The sequence below is a fragment of the Corvus hawaiiensis genome, chromosome 4, assembly GCF_020740725.1.
Source record: "Corvus hawaiiensis isolate bCorHaw1 chromosome 4, bCorHaw1.pri.cur, whole genome shotgun sequence".
In the NCBI taxonomy this organism is placed as follows: domain Eukaryota; kingdom Metazoa; phylum Chordata; class Aves; order Passeriformes; family Corvidae; genus Corvus; species Corvus hawaiiensis.
Window position 1 is genome coordinate 34,543,926 of NC_063216.1, and position 24,264 is coordinate 34,568,189.

Here is a 24,264-nt window from a genome sequence, read left to right on the forward strand (position 1 = left end):
TAGCATCTGAGTGTTGCTACGGCTATCTCAAAAGGACTTAAGTGATTTATGGGATGTATGAGGTTTTCTTTTTATTACTTGTCCTCTTTATTAGATGAGAACACCTGTTTAATGCAGTTTTGTTTTGGGACTGTAATTCTTTGTTGAGGTCTAAATAGGGCTGTATTTCCTGTTTAAATTTGTCTCTTTTTGACAGCACAAGGCTAGTCAAAGCTAGCTAAAGTGTACATTCCACTCAGAGGATGGTGTGATGATGGTGTTTAGCCTCTGTGGGGGTTGTTTCTCAATTTCATAATGTGATTCAAGGAGGCACTGAGCTAACTTAATATCTCAGTAACATGGGAGAGAGAGGGTCCTTTTTCTGTTTCTTTCCTTATTAATTTTCCCAACAACAGAAAGCTAATAACCCAGCCAAAACAATGGGGAGATTTTCTGCTGGATTAGCATTGATTAGGGTCTGAGAAGGCTCCAATGAGTACCAGAGCCAGCACAAAGGAGATGGCTGGTAGCCAAAGGAAGGCAGGGGAGAAAACAGACAGAGTGAAGGTGCAGTGCTGCAGAGAGCTATTGGCTGTTCCTGTTCATGGTGAAATCACAGCTCTACAGTTTTCAAGGCTGTTTTGTCAGCAGTGTAGATTAGGATTTGTCCTTTCACAAGGTTTTACTGTGTCTGTGATGGTCACACCGTATTTGGGAGCAGTGCAGCTTAAGCATTCCCCAATCCTCACTTAGCTACTTATTCTCATGCTATGCTAGTCTTGCTCATGTAAGCTCTCTGTGTCATCATGTGGTGGACAAAACTAGGAAAAAAAGTAAATTACAGCATAGTGGAGGAAGGTCATCTCCCTCTTGGTTGTGATCAGTGTCCTTATTTTGTCCAGGTTGCAGTCCAACCAGGCACATGGTTGGAAGGACTGAAAAGCATCCCCAAGGGCAGTGCAAGCTAGGACTCCTTTAGCCAAAATTACTGTCAAAGGTGCATGCCATGCATGAGTGTGCTGCCTGAAAGGTGGAGTCAGCAAGGAAAGCAGTCTCGCAGGGGCCTTCATGCAATAACTTATGTTCGTGCCTACCTGCAGGCTGTTTTTGCCTGGTGGCATTCCTAATCACCGTAAGCACTGAAAAATCATAGTTTAACATCTAGAGAACTTCAGCAGTATTTTTGCTAGCATTTATAATTCTCTTGAATGTTGAAGTAGTTTTAATTGAATTTACAAGAAAAATTTACATGAGTAGAACCTGAAAGGAAAAAGACTTGAAAGGAGAAGGTGTTCCAGTATGGAGGAGAATGGAAAATGCTTCTGTGTCTCATCGAAATAATGGTCAGAAGTCTTTTGTGACATAGAGTTTGATTTCTTTTTAATATTAATTGTTGTTCATGGAGGATTTTAAATCACAAAATTATTGCAACAATTTTACAATGGTGTTCACAAATGTGTTTTTGTTGATTTAGGACTTTTTGCATAAAAGCAAAACATTAAAGCAAAATATAACCCTTTCCATATGGGTACTGTGCAGTGATTATCGTTTCTCGGACTCTGCCGTCTCCTAGTCATCTTTTGCTCTGTGTGAGATAATTCCTATCTCTACATCAAGATCACATTTCCTGATTCCTGTGGGGAAGCTACCTGCCAAGAGCCTGTAGCATTCTTCTTTCTTTAATCTCTGGCTGGGAACACTGAGTATATGGTGGTTCATTTCCACAGTCCTGCCAGTTTACTGTAACAGAGGAAAGCTACATAGTTGTCGAAACAGTCTGTCACACACATAATATAAAATACAATTTTTAACAAATTTTGCAATTACTCTTACTTGCAATAAAAAACTTGTATTCTGCATAGAAGCAAAAATGTCAAGCTGATATTTTGTGGGGTTAAAGAGCAGTTTTACCTTACACAGCGTGGATCATGACATTTTAAGGGAGCAAATGTAAAGCAATTCTGTAATACATAGCTTATTTTGTAAAGCAAAGATAAATGCACATAGAACTCTAATCACTTCTGAATCACCACATGTACCTGTCATTTTGAAAGGCTGATGCAGAATTTTAGTGCTTGAAAGTACCTCTCTTGAACTGAAAACGCTGCTGTGTAATGAGCAGTTTTTTGTTCTTTACTTAAGCAAAGAAGTGGATGAATTGTTTAAAAGTACTTGTACTCAGAAAAATCGGGTATTTTTAGAAAGCAGTGCCCAGAAATGGCTTGGGCAGTAGTTTGACAAGCATTTCTTTTGGTGGTGCTGGCAGCTTAAGCAATCTCCCCAGCAGCTTAACCTCTCTCATTTGCTCTGATGCATCTGCTTCTGAGCATTGTGGAGATCTGGACTGAGGGTTTGATCTGTGCTAATAATAGCCTTTGTTTGTCTGTTTGCTGGGCTGCTTTTCAACCTGCATCAGTGTCCTATTCCTGATCACGGAATGACTAATCAGAGAGTTTTACCTACCAAACTGAGGGGAGAGGAGCAAGTAGATTATGAGACTGCTACCAAAAGTAACACCTTTTTGGGCAAAATTTCAAAATCAACGTAGGCTGATAGGAGCTTGTATTTCTGCTGTAAGACGAAGTCTTACCCACCACCCCTCTCATACTGACTCCAGCTGCATGTTCTGACCTTCTTTTGTCTGCTGGTACTAGCATTTAGATGATGGTATGGTTGCAAAATCAGGAAGCTAGTCCAGGAGGACCAAAAAACCCTCACAACCTGTTACGAAACAGTAACTTTACTGCAATATACGTATATATTCTCTGTATTAATTGGGAGGGGCAGAGGGGGAATCAGGTGCAGAGGAGTATTTGTATAATGGTGTAAATACTGGGAATTATTATTAATACAGATTTGCAGGATGTTGCAGGCAGTTTGTGAACTGCAAAAATGTTCTGGAGTTACCTGGGAATTTAAGACAAAAATTTCAATTTGAAGGCATCTGTAAACTCTGTTAAGACAAATTCTCTTTGTGCTGCAAAAAATCTGACGTTTCTGATCAAGCTGCTACAAATGGCAGTTCTCCTTAATTTTTATTGACAGGTAATGTAGTGAATAATACCTTCCCCCATATGCTGTTGCCTGTAGGATGTGAAGAATTTTAAAAATATTGATAATTGTTAAAACACTTCCATGAATTGTATCTAAGAGCATTCACACAGAGATTTTAATATGATACGCTGCTTGCCAACTTCATGCAATTTATTAGTTTTCTCTACCTTTGTTAATAGTTCCTCAGTATAGAATTCTTTAAAAGAAAAACAGAATTGGAACTGCCAGTTGTTGTGTTTCCATACAAGAAAACCTTCTGTCATTTCAAGCAAGCCATTAAAGTACATTTAGTGCAAACATAGCACAGCTGTGATGATAGATATTGTGTCTCATGAACATCAACAGTGGTAAATATTCAGTTGGATTGACATACATGGACTTGTCGACAATTAATCACTTTACTTAAAGTGTTTGTAAATTTCACATTGGAAGGTATTTCAGAATGGGTTTAAAGGCAAATTTTCTAATTAGAAAAATTAAGGTGTTGAATTAGATTACAAGCATTTGCATTCTTTATAGAATAAGAGTGTCAGACTTTCCATGGCCTTGTTCAGAGAAACCATAAGGTTTAATCCATTAAGGTAGTGGATCCATTAAAATAGTATATCCATTGTCAGTCCATTACATTTGTTTCTTCTTTCTAGGTTACACATTCCCAGGAAGCTGTTACACAAACACTAATGGATGGGACACCACAACGAATACAGATCGTCCCTGCAGATTCAGGCCTCTCTTTATCACAGCGTATACAGGTATGCTTCACCTGATGCATTTTAGAAGCAGAGATGAGCTATTTGCTTCTGCCAGTTTTCACATGCAATTCTTTTTTGTTCGCATCATGTTACTTGCTTTCATGTAAATATTCAGCCTTGGATGGCAGAGACCCTTTCTATATGAACAGGAATAAAACATCATTCCAATCTTCCCTTTCTTTTTTCCTTTTTTTTTTTCCTCATAAGAATTTTCACATTACAAAAATATTAAATCACTGAACAGAAAAAAACTTTTGGCAATACTGTAATGAAATGATTCCTTGAAAGCTGGATATTTTGTAGATCTGGTAGTTCAACTAAGTTGGAGGATTTCTTCATTTTGGAGCAGAAGCAGGGAGTGAAATACTGCATTGTAACTTTGAAGTCATGAAAAAGTGCAGGGAAACTTAATGTCTGAGAAGGATACTGGTTTTTGATTGTCCCAACCCATGTTGTATGTCTTGGTATTATAATCCATAGCCTTCCCAGGTAATAATCTCCAGTTGAAGTGAGGATATGAAGTTCTTGGCAGTGTAGGTACTTAAATCAACATAGAAATGTGTATATGGAGACTAGGAAGAATTGGAGAATGAAATTTCATATTTTATGCCTTAAAAGTCACTGCAAGTCCTTGGAAACGTTTTATTTTTAATTTTCATCTTAGAGAAAAATATCAACTGCAGAAAAAATGTAAAAAATACTCCCAGATATATGTTGTTCATATAAAACCACACATTTAAGTGAGCCAGCTACTAGTATAATCTTGGCTGCTCTTTCTGGCTTCACTCTAAAACATTGTCGTCTGTTTTTTTCCTGTTTTGGTTCATTGCGTTGAAGCTTTCAACCTTCCAAGGCTCTTCACAACTGTCCCACATACATGATGGGGTTTTTAAAGATTTATTACCACCCACTTGTGCTCTAGTTGTGGTGGCTGTCTTACCTATCCAGGAGGTCTTCATTCTTTCAGCTACCTCCACTCTGTTTCTATACTTCGCGTACAGCTGTACCTTTTATTAACTAATTTGTGTTCATCAATTAACCATCATCTCTTTACCTTTGATTTTCATCATCAACACCTATGTGCTATAATATCCTATATAGCTATAATGCTATAATGTGAAGCCATTAGATACAATTTCAGTATCAGAATGTGAGACACGGACATACAAGCCCATGAGCCTTTACTGTTGAACAGTACTGTTGGTTCACATCCAGTGGCAGACTTCTAACCTTTCTGTGACAACTTTTTTGTGGGGGAAGACCTGCTCTTGGTTAGGCACTGTAGCTACTGCAAATATAATGAATGTAGAATAGTTGTATTTCTGAGGACAGGGACTTTTATGTAGTTTTTCACATCTTCTGTAGATGGAAGATCACTTGTTTCTAACCCAGCTACTTTGTCCCTTGTCTTTTTGCATCATGCTCATTAATTCTGTCTTCAAAATTGATGGTAACACTTCAGTTGTTGTCTCTTGATATGTGTGGAACAACACTTAGTCAAGTGGCATCCTTCCTACAAGAGACATCTACAAACATATCACCAGTATCAAACAGTAGTAAAAACTGCTCAGAGAAGAATTTATGTGAAGAGCAAAGTAGTTTGTAGGAATAAGTGTAACTCAGTGAAATGTCCACCATAACTGTTAGATTGAATAATTTTAAGTATATATTTCCAATAAGTGTTTTTTCCTTTATTATTATTAAATGCACTTAATTATCTGGAATCTTGAAATAAAAAATCCTCAGTAAAAGGTTCTTTAAAACATGTTTCATTAGTCAATCTTCTTAGGGAATGCTAGCGTTTCTTCTGGGAGAAAAGTTGAATGCCACATTTTTTCAACAGACGTTTTTGCCCAAAACTGGCTGTTCTAAACAGGTGTATTAGTTGTCTGTGTTTAGACACTTTCTTTTTCCTAAAATAGGAGCACACAGTTATTGAGGTGTTTAATTCATTGAAATGATGTTCAAATGGAAGTCAAAACTTGTTAACAGACCAGGCTTAAAAGCAATAAAGGAAAGTAATATCTTCCATTATCATCAGGGTGCTTAAATGAAGTACATGAGGGTAGTGTATATTTATGCAGTCAATCCTGAATTGATATATTCCTGTTTTATAACATTATCGTTTTAGCAATAGTGAGTTTCAGATTATTAAGAAAGATAGTGTGTTGTCACTGAGTCATGATGGATTCTCTTCAGAAGATAAGTGCTTTTTTTCTTCCCTCTGATTATTTTTTTCTCTTACCTTGACATTTAGGTATTGCAGGTTGTTGTACTATGGTGAACTGCTCCACTTTTCAGTGTCCCCATTGCAATGTAGGTGGAGTTTTTGCAGGTGTATGGCCATAAGAGGTCAGCTGCAGACAGAATGTGCTTAATTGTTTAAACTGCTTTCTCTTATGCCTCTGTCAAATGCTTGTCAGCTGCAGAAGCCACTTGTGCAGGTTGAACAGCTTGGTATGGATGTTAATGTAACACTGTATCATGTAGTGAAAACTGCCTGGGCATCCTCCTAGAATTGCAGGAAACCATTTGAAGAGTTGGGACTCTTATTTGTTAAATAGAAGGTGAAGTGAATTGTGTGAAGTAGCAGTGGTTCTTTTGCCTACTGTCCTGCCGTATTTATCTACAAGTACATATATTTTCTTAATTACACAGCTGGACTACCATAGGAAAAAAGATAACTGAGTATATATATCCCAAAATTTCAGCTGTAGTTCAAGTTCGTGTCTTCACTGTTTGGGGCATGCCGGTTTTTGAGTTTACTTTGTATAAACCTAACTAGATGGAGTATATACCTTTTTTGGGGTACACACAGTTTCACTTTTAAGATTTGATAGGGAGACAAATTTTAGATAAGAGTGTCTTTCGAAGAGCAGGTCTGGAAATTCAAAAAACAGCAGAGTGTTCTGTTTGGCTTTTGTACATCTATGCACCCTGTTGAGTATAATATACATTGGATTTCTCCTAATCTAAATAAAATAGATGTGTTTGGAAAGAAGGGGAATGGAATATCAGCTACTTTGAAAACAGCCAAAACTTACACAGGAGAAATAAAGATTGTAAATGAAGGAAAATGGAACAAGGAAAAGGAAATTAAGGAAAGAAGGAAACGAAAATGGCAAGGAAGTTTGCCTTCTAAAGAATACAGAACCAACATAAAGGAATTTAAAGAAGAAATAAGGGATTGCTATAGCCATTTGTGGTCCCAGACGTGTGGATATATGAAAAAACTGAACAGAAAATTTATCATGTTGATAATTATTGTCATGTTTTTGCATTGTCTTCTCACCCTACACCCCAAATCCCATATTTTTTGTTCTTTAGCATTTAGAATTTTATCATTTTACTGGCACTTTTCTCTTAGAGAAGCTTTTAATCATATTTTGCAGAGAAAAAGAATTGAAATTTGATCCATTAAAATGTTAAGAGCACAAAGTCACCTGAAGGAAACACAATCATTTTGTGTATTTTGAAACTCATTATTTCTGAATATTTGAAAGTGGCAATATTGCATTATAACTGCTGAAATTGGATACTCATCACTGCTTATCTTTTTAAAATGTAAACTATACACAGGTATTGAGCATTTAGAGAAAGTAATAAGCCTGTTGTGAAGGTGCAATAGCAAAGGTGAAAAAAAACTCCTGTGAAATTATGCCTCGTTCTGTTTCTTTGTGCCATGGTTCTTCACCTAGGAAATGTAATTAATATTGACACCCCAATTACTGTGGAACTAGTTATGGTAAGTGTTAGACAATGAACTAAATGTCATCTGTAATAAAAATAAAATTCATATCCGTAATAGGAATGTTGGGTATGTGTAGGTAAACATAAATGTTTGGCTATAGTTTAAAAAACAAGTTAATAGGAGCTCTTTTATTGAGCTCTAATTCAAAATAGCTTGCAGGAAACAGTCTTTGTAGGATAATTTTCCTTAGTCTCCAGAATAAATCAGGGAGTTTTTCACGTAGGCATTTTGATGGAGAAATTAAGTGACTAAAAGTGAGATTTATAATAGAATATATATAGAGAGAGAATGTTGATTGTTTTCTCCAAGAATTATAATCTTATGGAAAAGTTGGCAGAAAGTGGAGGATTATTTAATAAAATTCTGCTGTGTTTGTGCTTGAATATAGGGATAAAATGGAAAAAACCAGCCTGTAGATCTGTTCTTGATTACAGAACGAAAATCAGCTTTTCCTTAAAAGAAGAAAAGAAAAAAAGACGGGGAAAGAGATTCTGTTTCACTTATTTTATTTAGAAATGTGTATGTAGAAAAAGGTCCCCACAAAATGAAGTCTAAAATGTATATACAGGTGCAACAATGTGATTGCTCTTCCTGCTGTTTGATGCTTACTTCTTTCACTTGGACATCTACATTTGTGGTTTTAAGAAGTTTTTTACTAAGTAACCAAACTTTGGAGGTGCTGTGAGCACTTCATGTAGAATGTGGTGAATTCAAGATTTAAGATTTCTCATAACCTGATGGGTCTTAGGGCTCAGCTACAGGCATGCCTTGAGTTCTGGATGTTAGAATTGTCAAGAGTTTCAGTACTGTTGTAAAAGCATGCGCCAGTTGTAAAAATTGAGTACGAACTCAGGTTTTCATTTCAAACACCCTTGGTTGAAATGTGTTTCAAATACAGTGAAAATCCAAGTTTTCGCCTGAGTTTAATTCGCTCTTGTGTGACAGAGGGGAACATGATCCTGCTTCTCAAATGTGAAAGGCAAAATTCCCATTTTCTTCAAGTGCCCGGATTGGGTCCAAAAAGTTAACTTAAATTACCGTAACAATTTGAGATAAATGTATTATTAGATTGTCACAGATCAGCAGACGGGCCAGAAGATTCAGATTGTTACAGCACTTGATCAGAGCTCAGCAGGCAAGCAGTTCATCTTAACAAATCATGATGGCTCTACCCCAAGCAAGGTGATCCTTGCCAGACAAGATTCCACTCCAGGAAAAGTTATCCTGGCAACTCCAGATGCTGCAGGTGTCAACCAACTGTTTTTTGCATCCCCTGATATATCTGCACAACACATCCAGGTAGATAATCCACTTTATTTTGTAATTTTCATTCAAATGGGATAAGAAAAGATGTTTTATTTCCAAATAAGTCTGTCTGGGTTCTCCTTTTTGATTTTTTTTAAAGTATAATTTTCCTTGCACTACGACTCATTGTGGATACTTGGAAATTATTAAAAACTTTTTTTACTAGATTTGTTGCTTTTAAAATTTATATGCTGGCTCATGATGTTAGAAAGAATAGAGTTATTTTTATTGTCATTTCCAGATTCTGCCATGCCAACAGTCCTTTATTTCTGCTTGTTGACTCTCCATCTGTTTTCATGTATTGTTAAAAAACATGCACTTTTCTCCATTATCCTTATCGCTTAACATTTCCTTTTGCTTGTTTTCCTTTTTGTACACTGTTGCAACTGTTCAGCTGTGTGAATTGTAGTCTACAGTAGTGCTCAGACTATTTAGCAGGAAATACATTAGTCTGTGGGGAGGAGAAAATAACACTAATGATTTTGGGTTTACTAATGTGATACTGTAACTAGCCAGGGTTCTAACTCCCTAAGCTGGTCCCCAGTGCACCTTACTCTCATGCACGTTATATGTGCCACTTCCATAGTTGCCACCCTCCAACTTCCAATCCTCAGCCTGGCAGGGATGGGATGGCACCGATGTGAATTATGTCAAAAACATGCAAGAAGAGTTGGGAGATGTGACCTTCTTCAGCATGAAGTAGGAGGTTACTGCACTCCAGCTAAGGTACAGTTACTGCATATAGTTCACCCACGCACATTTATGCTGCTGTTAAAATACATCAGTGGCAGGCCAGACAACATTCAGGTAGCTACAGTCCATTTAGTTCCTTACCAAATACTTAAACATTATGACCATAAGCAGCTGCTTAAGGAAAAATATTAAAAACTGGCCAAGTAAATAATGATCTCTCTGAGCATATCCTTTTACTTCCATTAGCTGATGATACAGAGCAACCTCCTGATTTGGAGACTGCAGTAAGACCATCATATTTGATAGCTGCTATTAAACAACCTTTTTTGTTATTTATATAGACCATATAAGCTTTAGTCTATATAATATCCTATAGTATCGTATGGTGTGCAAAGAATACTTAAGTTGATTTGGCCATCTGAGAGAAGTGTTTAATTGGATGTCTCTTGCACTATAAGATACTAGTAAGGATTTGTGTGGGGGTTTATAAATCACTACAATATCCTCTTTCAGGTAATCTGTTTTCAGCTGCAGACCCTGCAGACTGTTTAGTTTGTGCTCTTCTGTGAACCAGTCCACTCTGATTCACTACCCACACGTTTTGTAAGCTTGAAAGAATCTCTGTATTATATAATACTTTTGTTTCTGAAACTCACAGTTCCTTGCAAATGGACATCCTAGGTCCTTGCTCCAAAGAATTGGATTACTGTGAATAGGGGACCAGTAGCAAAAGCCAATCCTATTGAGAGGTATTGAAGCATGCTTAGTGTTATCATCCACTTTGTATTTTAGGTAAGCCTCAACAAAAATACAAACCAATGGGATATGAGTAATCCACATAAAAATTATTTTCAAAGACAACTTAAGAGATGAGAAGTGTGCCACACTGGTTTAGAAGGCAAAATTCAGGAAAAGAGGAAGTGTGTACAAAAATTTGAAAGCTGTAGTTCTGATTGTATCATTTGGGCAAAATAGGTCAGTTTGAGAGGCAGCAGAGTATTCTGTCACTCTAGTTAAATTGTTCTGTTGTCTGCTGATACATATCGGTAGAAATTTCCTTTGTCCATTTAAAAGTTCATGAAATAGAGAGTTCCATTCATTTGTTGTTCACCTGCATCCCCTTTGGGATCTTTGTATTTTCTCCCTCAAATGATCTTTCTGTCTGCAATTTCACCTGTTTTCTTCTTCTTCTGTAGCCTTCACTTGAAATGCCCATTTGTTTGTTCTGCCAAAAACCTCTCTGTTACTGCATCTTATCTTTACATTGACTCATTTGGCAAGACCCTTTCTCCCATCCTCTATTTTAACTTCAGTGGCTCTTCTTCATATTAATAATTTTTATTCCTCATGTTCAAGGTCAGTTAATGAATTCTCTGAGTCTGGGATTTTTATCTCCTCATAGGCCGACTCTGTAGTCTTTCCATATGTGGAACTTCCCATTTCAGTGTAGCTTTAATTTATGGAAGGACTTAACATTTATTTATATGTATTTTATATAATATCATGAAAATACATAACATTAATACTGGAAATTTGGAAGGATCCAAAGGTTAATATTCTCTTAACTCATCGTCTTATTTTTCTTAAGAAGTTGGTGTTTTTTTAAAGAAAACTTAGGAGATGAACCTTGGAGACAGTATTGTTTAAAAGGCTAACTAGAAGAAGTATGCTTGTTAAACTTTCCTGCATATATCATCTGTACTGTGTTCCAAACTCTAAAAAGCACAATTTCTTAATTTTCTCTGTAGAAGAGAGAGTACTTTCTGTTTCAGTTACTTCCCTTTTTATTAGAGGTCCTGTTCTGAGTAAGTGAAGCAAGAATGAGGAGCCTGGCTTCCCTTTAAGACACAGTAGAAGTTAAAAACTCTTCAATCTTCTAAACTGTATTCTCTTTTTAATGAGAAGAATTTTTTTTCTTTTCTGTGTCAGGATGGTGTTGGGTTGTTACTTGTGATTCGTGTGTTCCTTTTTTAAATGGAGTTTTTGCTGTGCTTTATTTATGTTGCAGTGGGATAGTTTTCAAAGATTAAGTGGAAGGTTCTGATGCCTACCCTGTAGTACTGGAATTCTAAAATTATGTGCTTACAAAGCTTTACAGGTACCAGAGATAAATGAATGAGACAAGACAAGAATACCTGAGTAATGTCAAACTGTTACTGAAAGCCAAACTATAATACTAATTGATAGTTAATGATAGTGTCCAGAGTACATTTTCTTTTGGTTCAAGTTTGTGTGTATTATAAAAAAAGGAGTCAATAAACCTCAGTGTAGATCTAGTAGCCTTTACAAGGGATTTTTTTTTGTTCCGTTTAATGCTTGTCTTCTTTTGTACTATGGATGAGTCATTAGTATATAAGTATAAAATTGAACAAAAGGTAAGAGTATACTGATGCTAAAAGTTTTTCAAAATGCCAGTCCATTTCGCAGAACTAGTGTTTAGATAAATTAAATCTTGAATTCTTCTCAGAAGCATAACAAATAAAAGTCTTGTTCTCTCCTGACAGGGAGCACAATGGCATGGCAGGTAGTTACTTTGTGTCTCTGAAGACTATTAGATGTAATGAAGAAAACATGATACTTTGTAGATTTAGTCCCCTATCTTAGACAAAAACCAAGAGCATGAGATGTATTTTACTATCTAGATGGTAAGAAAAAGAAAAATTAAATTCTTTCACACTTTTTTTCAGATTTTAACAGACAACTCACCCAATGAACAGGGCTTAAATAAAGTGTTTGATCTGTGTGTTGTATGTGGAGACAAAGCATCAGGTATTTATTTTTTTTCTTTCCTTTTTTTTTTAAGGTAGTGCAATTTTATAAAAGCAGTTTAAAATTTTTATAACAGTTTGCATGCATATACATATATAAATCTCTTTACATGTGGTGGAGAATTACACTAAATGGTACTCTAGTGTTCATGGATAGGATTTATTGTTGTTTAATATAGAATCATAAAATATCCTGAGTTGTAAGGGACCCACAAGGATCACTGAAGTCCAACTCCCAGCCCTGCACAGCACCATCCCCATGAGTCACACCATGTACCTGAGAGCATTGTCCAAACACTTCTTGAGCTCTCTCAGGTTTGATGCTGTGACCACTGCCCTGGGGAGCCTGTTCCAGTGCCCAACCACCCTCTGGGTAAAGAACCTTTTTCCTAACATCTATCCTAAAATCCCCCAGACCAACTTCATGCCATTCCCTTTGGTCCTGTCACCGGAGTGAGGAGGTCGGTGCCTGCCCCTCCATTTCCCCTAGTGAGGAACCTGCGAGGTCTCCTTTCAGCGGGCAGCAAACTTCCTAGAAAATAAAATCAATTACAGTTTTTTTTCCCCAAAATTGGCAAAGTTTAACATTAAAAATGCAGTTGCTAGAGCTTTAAATACATGTCAGACTTCACTCATCTCGAGGAAATTTCTGCCAAGCTTAAGGCAAAGATCTGGTTGGTGTATTCTGATTGTTAACACTTCTCTGACTCCCCAGTGGAGGGCTGGAGTATCCGTTGAGGGGCTGGAGATCCCAGGAGGTGTTCCTCCTGTGCTGGCCTTGGAGTATTGAGTAGTGGTAATGACTTTGGGGAGACTGCCATGTTTCTCTGAGCATCTGTAGGTTTTGGGGAGCCTCCCATGTCACAAACAATGCCATGAAAACTGCTTTGCAGACACTTCCAAGCTGGAATCCAAGAAGCTACAGCAAAGAGGAGGTGCAGAAGCAGCATGCACGAGTATTTTACAGAATGAATATTCATAATCCAGCCTCTGCAAAAATGTTTCACACATTATTCTTTTAATATATATTATGCTTTTGAAATTTCGCATTTTAGTAGTGGTAAAAAGGTTGTGAAAGGAATCTAGAAAACCTGTTAGAATTTCTAGAAACTTCTGGAAAGAATCTAAAAGTGTTTTCTCCTAAATTGGGTCATGTTTGTGATTTATTTTTGTAATGTGCTGTAGGTATTTAAGGGATTCATAAATTGAAATTGTTGTAACTGCCAAGGATGCCCTCAATCCTTTTTAGTAATGTTTATAGTTTATGCAAAATAAAAATAATTTACTTCTAAAAATAATTCTCAAACTTACTTTCTGTAGTATATCATAGAAATTCTTATACAGAAAACTCACAGAACTGGTCTTCAAAAAAAAAAAAAAGAGTTGTAGCTATTCTAAATTATTCTTTCATTGATGTTTTACTGCAAGAACTATGGAGGTACCATTACCCTGTTAGGAAAATGAAAGGTGAAAGCAAAGCTTTGAAGTGACTGCCTACTGCTGTCAAATGCCAATGCCATGTTTGCACTTTCCATGGTTTCATTAGATTTAATGCATACAATTTTGACAGCTGAACTTGTAATGAGCAATCACAGGGATTGTCTGTAGGAAAAATTGCTAGAGAAGTGTATAAATTAAAATATTTTTTGCTGTATTCTTGCTAACCTGTTTTCTTAGCCTTTTTTAACACTACTGTCAACAGATAAGGAAATAATTTAATAAGCAGCTTGCCTATTTATAAAATCTTGTTCACATGCTTTGAACTAGAGAAATGGTTCACTTGCTTTTCTGTGTTGTTTTATAGCCTCAATATATTTTAAGATCTGAAACCCATGGGGAAAAAGAGTGTTCTTTTTCTGGATAAAATAGCTGATACTTTGTTTTTAATAAACATGAAGTCTAAAAAAATAATATTCTACTGTAAAATTAATGTCATGCTTTCTGGTACTTTGTAACTAGGGCGTCATTATGGAGCAGTAACTTGTGAGGGATGCAAAGGATTCTTTAAAAGGAGTATACGGAAGAATTTAGTTTATTCCTGCCGAGGAACAAAAGACTGTGTCATTAACAAACACCACCGGAATCGCTGTCAGTATTGCAGGCTGCAGAGATGCATCGCCTTCGGGATGAAACAAGATTGTAAGTCTGAATAAGAGCAAATTGCTTTCCCTGGCAGCTATTTCGTGCTACAAAAGATATGCTTTGTATAGATACAAATTGTTATCTTGATTATATATTTTTAAATCATTGTATCTTTTTCATTTAAAGAACTGTACAAGTTTGGTGTATCAGAAATACGAAATGCTTTCAAGTGTTTGCTTTAAAAGCTTAAGAAGCTCATCCTATGTGATGAAAGTGAGTGAATTGTTACTCCTATGTGGCAAATATAAAGCATGTCTGCATTTTTTTAATGCAGTTCAACTTTTTTATGTGTAAATTAAGCTACTGAATTTTTTGAATTCTCCTTCCTTTTGGTTTTTCCATAACTGAGATTACTGGCAATTACTGTTCACTTTTGGCAAAGCTCTGCAGAGACAGTTATTTACAAGGCAGAGATCCATAGTGATCTAAAGTTTAGTTCTTACCAATTCCTGCAGATTCCAAGTTCCTTTTTAGCCTTCCATACATTAGATGTAGTGGTATTGGAATATCACAGCAGTATCAGAATACTAAATGCACAGAAAATCACACAAACCACAAATTCTTCAGACCTAATACTGTGACGCTGCTGCTGCATACAGTATTGGTCTTGTTCTCTGCTTTCTGTCACCCTGTTCTTATTTGGCTGACCCTCTTGAACCTCTGTGGACATTTTCCTCCTTACAGCCCTGCTTCTCTCAGCAGAAATCAGTAACACAGAGGAAATTAATTCAGAAAGGGAGGAAAAGCTGGGACAGTGAAAGTGGATCTTTACCCTCTAGTTCAGCTGACAGTTATGTAAGAAAAGGCCCCTCCACAGAAGACTTTATAAGCAGAACAAATTCTCTGGGGTTAGGGATCGGAAGGCAGGAAAATAATCTCTGGGTCACGGGGGAATACTGAGTAGGGGAGAGGATTGTTTGGTGATAAGTCTCATTCCTCAGTGGGGTGGGAAAAGGAAAGAAAACTTAGCATCATCCCTGACTGTAGCTCCCTCAGTGGGGGTTATTCATCCCTTGAAGAAGCCTTGGCCTTTTCTCAGCAGTCAGACCCTGCTAGTGAGCACAGTGTTTGCAAAGAAAGATGAAATACTTGCCTCCCTCTCCCACCCTTTAAAGCACTATTTCTGGGTTGCAGGTTGGCTTCAATGGCATTGTCAATTTTTGATACTATGACATTTGAGGCTTTAAGATATTTATCAGTATCAGTGTAAAAGTTTGAATAGCATCATAGTCTACTGCTTTCTTGAAAAGTTTTTAATGTTTTATCTCAAGTTACACATTTTTCATATTTCCATTTTCCCCATAGGGGAACTCTTTAAAGCAAGGTGATATATCTGTAGGCTAAAGCCCAGATTCATTCCACCTTGTTTCACTGAGCCATTCAAATTAAAAATCCACTTCGTTTCTGAAGTTAGTGACTGTGAGTCAGGGTGTTGCCCAGATTGATCTTAAATGGTCTGAACTGAACTTTTTGAATATACCTTTCCCTCTGTATTGTCTAAGGTCCTAATTCGAGAAGCTTCTTTAAGAGCGTGAAGTTACGTGGGTTCAACATAGACTCACAATCCATAGAAAATGTACCATGAGTCCTTTACGAAGGAAGTGAGAGTGTGGGATAGTGAAACTGAGAGAATGAGAAGATTTAAGCTTCCACTTTGATTCAAGTTAAAAACTAAGGGATGTCTCCCTTAATTGTAACTTGAAAATGCTACATATGTTTGGTCTCAGACTTTGACTACTACATCATTTCACTTATAACTCATCAAGTCAGTGTGCTGGTTTTTATCTAACTTGTTAGCTTGTTGGTTATGGGATATATTTTATATATGTTTTAGTTATTTTCAGAATTATAAATTATATTAAATTGAATATTAAAGAAAGAAAAAAGTATTATTTCTTAGTCTGCAATTCAGGGTGTGATTTAATAGTTGGGTATTATTTCTGTAGCTGTACAATGTGAGAGGAAACCTATTGAAGTGTCAAGAGAAAAATCTTCTAACTGTGCAGCTTCTACAGAAAAAATCTACATTCGGAAAGATCTTCGTAGTCCATTAGCTGCAACCCCAACTTTTGTAACAGACAATGAAACAGCGAGGTATGTAAATTGGATTCAGAGGTGGCTATTTCTGTCTTCTGAAAAAGGAAAATTCAATTTTCAAATTAATCAAAATGAAAACTTGTGCTGTTTTCTGTCAGATCAACGGGTTTGCTGGAATCAGGAATGTTTGTTAACATTCATCCGTCTGCAATAAAAAGTGAGCCTACTGTGCTGATGACTCCAGATAAGGTATGTGATGATATGACTGATATAATAAGTAGAGCTACTTGCTGTAATTGTATATGTAAGGAGAGAAGGGTGTTTTTATTTGGTTAATCTTTAAAACACTCCTTTATAACATTCACCTGTGTTATAAATGCCTTCTCTTCAGAAGAATCCTCTTAGCCTCACACAGTACAAATGCTGAAAACACTACAAAGCAAATGCCCTTCTTTCATGTTTTTAGAGAGCTTTAAGGGCTGTATTATTTTAATTTTGTGTTGGGATAATCCTGACACTTGGCTCACTCTTTTGCACAAATAAAATGAGGTGTTCACAAAACTTCTCTTGGCATTACCACAGTGCATATTGTAAATATGGTTGAATTTTTTTCTCCTGAATCACTGTTTTTTTGGCAAAGCTGATAAGACCTATCTCATCAACAATCTTATTTCTAAACTGGTTTTCCTTTGTTTCCGTTTTGTTGCACATACTGATCCACTAAAGCCATGTGGTAGCTTCCTCACATATGCACAGTAGGAAGCGTTCGTGTTTTTCTAGCTGATACTAAATTACCTCATACTGTTTTCATGCATTTTGCTTTGCTTGCTCTGTCTGGTGTTAGCAGCAGCATACTTGTTTGTAGTAATGTACTTTTTTATTTTTGGTGGGACACATCTTACCGCCTCTGAGTTATTAGCCAGTACTGAATCACTTTGTTCCTTCGCAGTTAAACAAAGACATAAACACCAAAAGGCTCCAGCAGAATTCTTTTTCTGCCTGTTTATAAAGGTGACTTTCCATGTATTCCTTCTTCTCAGACATTCTTCTACCCTATTACTACTGACTCATTTACATGGGGAAGGAAGATGCTAAAAATAAAATCTGGAGCAGTCATATATTCCTGGTGATGGACTAGTGCATAGATAAGTGAAATCTTCTTTCTGCACTTGCTTACCATCAGAAGTATTCTTTCTGAAAGTGATAGCTATTACTTTCACAAGTGAATGTCAAAATATTTCATCTTTTAGATGCAGTGCAGTGTCTAATTTCTGTATTGTGGCTGCCCGTGTACTGAGAACAGTTTTTTTACAGGTATCTCTTTGCACATGCTCAATTCTTTGTTTATGCGAAAGTTAGACTCTTCTCTTGCAGGTTAACTGCTGCCAATTAACTGAGAATTAAAAACTATTCTTTTCCCTTAGGTAGAAGCATGTCAAGGAGATTTAAGTACACTGGCAAATGTGGTGACTTCATTAGCAAATCTCAGTAAATGCAAAGACATGTCACAAAGCAGTACAGAGCTATCTATGATTGAGAGTTTAAGTAATGGAGATGCATCATTATCTGAACCCAAGCAAGAAGAACAAGCTAGTAGTGATGTTACAAGGTAAGGCATGTTACACTTAAAAATACTATTCTTTCCAAGAAGGTGTCTGTCAATTCAGACCATTAATTAAATCATCACAATGTAGGAAATTTATCTGCTTTAAAAGTAATAGTATATCAGCGTAAGCTCATGTAGATGATAAATACTGTAAGATTCTTCCAAGTGAAATCAAAAGAAAGTTCCGTTAGAGAAATAAATCCTTTTAGTTGTTTGTACATGAAATTAATTTCAGTATAAATGTTACAGCTGATGTTCTTACCTTTTGGTTTGCCATACTAAGGTACGTTAGGTCTTGTACTATAGTCTTAGTACTTTGTGTGATCCTGGAAGACTTGTTCTTAAGAGGTCTCATCTGTCTGATAGTTAAATGCTTGTAACTATTAATCACTTGAAAAGCATTTTCTTTCTACACGGCAGAAGTTACAGAATTCTCACTATCAATACGAATACATTCACTGAGTATCTTACAAACTTGTGTCTTGCACCGGTTTTAACTGAGCCATTGTGGTGAGCCTATGTGTAAGATGTTCTGTGTAGTATATACAGAACTACACAGAACATCCACAGTTACTCCATCAATCACAATCATGTTCTTCCTTGGTTGTCATCTCATGCCAGCTTCTGACTGCTGTCCTGGCAATATTTTACACACCATCTACATTTTATGTGCAGTCCTGAAAGAGTGTGTAATCCGTTAAGGAGAAAAAGGTGGGCATATAGTGGCTGAAATACTGCATTTCCCCTGTGGTCTCTAATGCTTTGTGTAATTGCAAGCAGATCACTTTTTTTCTGCTCCTTTCTTTATATACTGCTTAGAAGGTCAATCTGACTTCTTATAGATGCTGATTTTGGCCTTTGCTGTGTCCTCCTAGGTAAAGAATGTAAGAATATGCCATGTAAGTAGTATTGTACCATGTGCTGATAGACATCACTCAATACTATGGCTGTTCAAAGACATGTCGTAATCTTTCATTTGCTGGCACTTCCAGATGCTTATTTTTGCCAACTTCAGAGTTTCTGTTCAGTTTAAAAGTCTGTCTATGAAAAGGCATCAGGTTCTCTCAGCCAGAGACCTTGAAAGAGCTCAGACTTGGCATACTCTTGTCAAGTAGGTTACCTAATAGTTTTACAGTGGGGAGGTTCAAGATAAACACTGCTGTGAAAGGGAAGTTGTTACTCAAAGAGAAATTAAAATTTTTCTCTAAATTATTGATTTCCTTGCCAGGCCATATGCCAGCATGATCTAACAGACACAGATGTTTATTGAGGAAGAAGAGTTTAAGGGACTTCAGAGAGCACATTTTATCCATCCACGCTTTTCATGTATTTTATTATATTCATTGCTAGCAGCTACAGTAGTTACAGTTTCACTTTTACTGACATAAACTTAGAGCACAACTTTTGCTGCAAGCACCCCAGTACTTTTATATTGTAATTTTACATGCCTTGTCCTCTAGTGCTTCATGATGTTCTTTCTTTACAGTTCATCTGCAGTTCTGTGTATCTGTTAGTGACTGAGCCTGACGAAAAGAGAACCAAATTATTTGAAGGAAAGGATATCAATGCCTTGTATTTTAATGTTGATTATGCTTTGTTTTCTCACTTTGTGGGCTAGATGTTCATAGCTCCCAGGCAGGCTTTGTTCTAGATTTTCTCTTCTGTGGTGTTTTACCTTACAGTCATTGCTCATGTTGGGGATTCATGTAGGGAAAGGACTAACCTTGCTGAGCCATGAGGAAGCAAAGCTGCTACTGACTTCTGCTGGCTTACTACTGGCAGTTTATGAGATAGGAGGGAGAAGATTTCTTCGAAAGCAACATTGAAGAATGAGTTGGGAAGAAAGTATCATGGGCAGACATGGTTAACAAATGTACGTGCCCACACTATTTAAAAAGGACTCTTCAGCCTGTGCTAGAATAAATACAGGATAGTGACAGATGCATGTTTTCCTTTTGGGGAAAGGGGAGGTCTGATTCCTCTCTTAAATTTCTGTCCCTGCCACATGAAGAGCCCTGCAGAGATTCTGTTGTTTCCTAAAAAGCAGCTGTCACTGAGCTGCTGTGTTCACCTGTTCTGTCTAAGACTGCAAAGAGTGAATTGTGGAAGACCTGAAACTCAGATCTTCTAGCAGGAGTCCATAGCATAGTTTCTAGAGCTGAGCCATGAATGTCTTCCCTTTGTGGCAACTTTGCATATACCAGAGACAGAAGATGGCCCAGGTGTGTCTGTATAGTCCACTTGTGTATGCTCCAGTCACCCTCATGTGTACTCATCAAGGTACGCAGGCTAGTGAGGACCAAAAAGTAGTTCATTTACCATCCCAAACCTTGAGGCAGTGTCAGCAGCTCTTTCATTGTGATATTTCATTTGGTTGTGAGTAGTTATGTCAAACAGCTCGATTTTTTTCAGCATGTTAGTGAATTCATATAGCTAGGGAGTGTGGGGGTAGAGAAGGTGGCCAAGTTACCGAGACTTTGGCATTAAATCAGTGATTTTAGACGCTGTGGTAATAAACATGTCTGTAAGTCGAGAATGAGCTCTACACACAAGCTGATAATCAACTTTTGTAAAAATCTCAGACCTCAGTGCACAGGTTTTTCATGCAACACTATAGAAATGATGCTATTCCTAGGATATATCATCTGTCTGTTGGCAGTGATCAAGTCTGTGTATTTTTGATTGAAGGTGTGTCAGTTGTGCTTCTCAGGTGTATTTGTGAACAGAAAAACAACACGTGTTATCAAGCAGCGAAATATTGAGTAATACATCTGTGCTTGTCCTGACATCTGCCCTCTAGCATTTGTGCTTGTGAAAGCCAAGAGTCACTGCCACACAGCAGAGGGTACTCAGGATTGTATTGAAAGCATGGCAGTGCTTTCTCTTAAATATTTGGAAGCAGTCTTTTCAAATTAAGTTGAAAAATCTAACTACAAGTCATTACTTAACAAAAAAAATCTTACTCTGTGCTTCATAGCAGTAAAAGCCTGTAAAATTTACATGTGCACTAAGTGACTGTAACAGCAGTCTGATGATTATGTCCTCAAAACGCTCATGCCAGCGCTCTCAGTGAACATCACTAAAGAGATCTTGAGAAGCAAACTGTGATTCAGCAGCACAACCAATATGTCAAAACTGTGAATTTGTTGGCAACTAGTGTAAACAGGATCTGCTGCTAATTTTTGTTTCAGAGTTCGATGGAATGTCAGGAAAAGCATGCTACTGACTTCTATTTTCCAAATCTCACTCTTTGAAACAGACTTTACATACCGGTTTCAGACTTGTGCAGGTTCCTCTTAAATTGAAACGGTCTCTAAAATGAAATTTTCTTTTTGTTTGTTTGTGATCTCACAGGGCATTTGATACTCTTGCAAAAGCATTAACTCCAGGAGAGAGCACAGCATGCCAGAGCTCTGAAAGTATTGATGCCAGTGCACAGCTGCTTGGTGGAGAAACAAGCATGAACATTGTTGAAATAGAGGGGCCACTACTCAGTGATGCTCATGTAGCATTCAGGGTACTGAATAGTTTCTTACTGTTGACTGTTTATAACTATTTTGACATAGTAATGTACAATAATGATCTGATTAAATTTTATTTTGAATTTCTTAGAGGAGTATTTGTTCAGGTGTTGGCATTCATTTCCAATCAATGAACTGCTTTTGTTCACTGGTTAACTCTTTGGGAAAAAGTACTGTGCTCTGCAGTGGTTCAGCTGCACTGGTTATTTTATAGTTTCTTACCTTAAAAATAGTGGGTAATCCATGCAAAAGGATTTACGTAGACAAATAATTTGCATGGAGTCAGCATTTCACTGCATGAAGCAGGTTCAGCATCCACATTCTCACTTGTTAATGGGTGTATCTGATGCAATCTGCAACTGCATTTTGAGACTTCTAAGTGTATTTGTCAGTTTCTTCTTTGTGTAGATACCCTGTTTTAGTATGGTATTAATTGACTTAACTACAGTTTCTGTGTTAGTTAGCCATGTATTTTCTGGATTTATTTCTCATTTTACAAGCCTGCAGCAATTAGTTCTATCTTTTTTTTCATCATCATAATTTTCATGGACAAATCAAAAAGCTTGTTTATCTGAAAACTTACTCAGTAACAGGCATTTGGTTAAACTTTACCCCTCTTATCAGCATCTGTTTTGATCATTCAAATGAATTTCTCTAATGCAAATGTCAGGTTTTTTAAAAAAAATTGCATTAGCCAGAACATTATATTAAAAAGTATTAATTTCTGAAGACAGAATTACAAGTTCTAAGCTATTTTGGGTCAAATCTCTTTCTTCACATATGCACATCACTGATTTTACTTATTAACATTGAGAAGGGTCCTTTCTGATGTATGTTGGTTATATTTTTTGGACTTGGGAGCAGCTGTGTATTAGGTGTTTTACTCAAACAGCAAAAGATTTCTCATGTATTTATTTTTAAAATATTAATTAAAAATAAAAGATGTTTTGTGAAATAGAATTCTCGTACACACACACACACTCACTCACTCACTCTCTCTTTCCAGGATTTGTAACTCCTCTAATGTAAGCAACTTCATTCCAGTTACAGTGATTATTCTCTCTTTTTCTTTGAGAATGTATCAGAAGTTGAGTTTTGAGATTTTCCATCTCCAGTTGTCCCAGACATGAATCTTCATCTATGAATCAAACGTTTTGTCTTTTTTGTTTCTTTGTAGTTGTATTACATACAGCATGTAATGGTGTGGCTAATAATGCAAAAGGCAGTTATTCTGTTTTGTGTCAGGATTATACCATGTTTATTTAAAAAACAATTTTATTTCTTCACTTAAAGAAACTCAAGACTGAAATTTTCCTAAGCATATTATGAAGAAAGTAAAATAACTGTCTTGCACTTTTTTCTTTATTTCTTTTTTTTTTCCTACTTTTTTCTTGCAGCTCACCATGCCTTCTCCTATGCCTGATTATCTTAATGTTCACTATATCTGCGAGTCTGCCTCCAGGTTGCTTTTCTTGTCCATGCACTGGGCACGTTCCATTCCATCTTTCCAAGCTTTAGGGTAAGTGTTCAGTTACTCTATTCACTTACATTGTGGATGTGTGCTTTTTAAGTTTTGGTTTTTGCTGTCTTCTTTGGGGACTTTTTAAAATATAAAACTACTAATTAACACTGTTATAAATCTTAATCAGTCAGGCAAATTTTCTGCATCAAAACTACTCCCAGTTTGAGTCCAATTCAGGGCTTTGGTTGGGTTTTGAAGGAAAAAGGAGTAGATTTAAAACAATTGAATGCCCGCACACTGCTGCTTCTTAAATATATTTTGAGAAAATAGGAATTCCTATCAGCTTTTTAATAGCTACAGCCCTGTGCTACATCCTGATGCTTATCAGGCAGTCGCCAAAAAGAAGTCTGAATCCCCAAATATTTTTATCCTTATAAGGTGAATTACTAGTAATAATTCTGCCTTTAATAACCTACATGAAGAAAATGGTTAGCTAGGTTCAGCAAACATTCAGAATGAAGTTGTCTAATTTCAGAAGATTTGCCAAAATAAATGGCTCCTGTAACGACAAGGTAATTCTTACTATTGTTTTTTGCAGTTTGTATAACATCCTGCTTCTCCATCAGAATTCAGTGTATCACTTAAAATTCTTAAGCTTAGTTTTGTAGTCCATTGCTGATCATCATGAAAAAAATCTCAAAACTGCATGGGGAGAACTGATTTATGTTATTTCAGAAGTAACTTTATGAAGATAGATCAAACAAATAAAGATACTGTATCAGCTCTGACACAAATGGAGAATAAATCACGTTAGTTTGTTCTCATCTGCAGTGTTTCTGTTTAATTCAATATCAAAATAGCCTGTGGCTGTTACAGGAAAGAGAATGCCTTTTTAAAATGAGGGATTGTCCCATTTTCCAGGAAAGCTGTCAAAAGCAGGATGATCTGTGATTACCATTTGTGTTTACTCAGATGCTTAAGCCAAATGATTCTACACTTTCTAAGGAAAAATACTCTATTGTGTATAATTAAGCCTGTGTTTTGGAGAAGGAGAAAGGAATATTCTATAAAGTTAAAGAATAGTAAGGGTAAAAAAATAGGTAAATTTGATGCTTTATTTTGGTAGAAATTGTTGCCCTGGAGAATTTCAAAATGCACAGCACATGATGTCATTTTGAGTTTTTAAAAGGTTTT

General features: G+C 36.5%; 1 protein-coding gene across 15 annotated transcripts in view; it reads left to right on the forward strand.

Annotated features, from left to right (window-relative positions):
• NR2C1 (nuclear receptor subfamily 2 group C member 1) overlaps positions 1 to 24,264 on the forward strand; it is a 60,356-nt gene that overhangs the window by 20,876 nt on the left and 15,216 nt on the right. For 13 of the 15 annotated variants that reach the window (XR_007202971.1, XM_048300288.1, XM_048300294.1 and 10 more), the window contains 9 exons: positions 3,678 to 3,785; positions 8,605 to 8,835; positions 12,222 to 12,303; positions 14,262 to 14,441; positions 16,391 to 16,538; positions 16,640 to 16,730; positions 17,906 to 18,090; positions 21,442 to 21,604; positions 23,006 to 23,127. Coding sequence is in view for 14 of the 15 variants with exons in the window: in XM_048300288.1 (XP_048156245.1) it covers positions 3,678 to 3,785; positions 8,605 to 8,835; positions 12,222 to 12,303; positions 14,262 to 14,441; positions 16,391 to 16,538; positions 16,640 to 16,730; positions 17,906 to 18,090; positions 21,442 to 21,604; positions 23,006 to 23,127 (1,310 nt within the window). In the remaining variant the exon portion in view is untranslated. Of the gene's footprint in view, positions 1 to 3,677; positions 3,786 to 8,604; positions 8,836 to 9,097; positions 9,568 to 12,221; positions 12,304 to 14,261; positions 14,442 to 16,390; positions 16,539 to 16,639; positions 16,731 to 17,905; positions 18,091 to 21,441; positions 21,605 to 23,005; positions 23,128 to 24,264 lie in introns of those variants that run through there. The other 2 variants (XM_048300298.1, XM_048300297.1) reach the window with 2 other exon arrangements.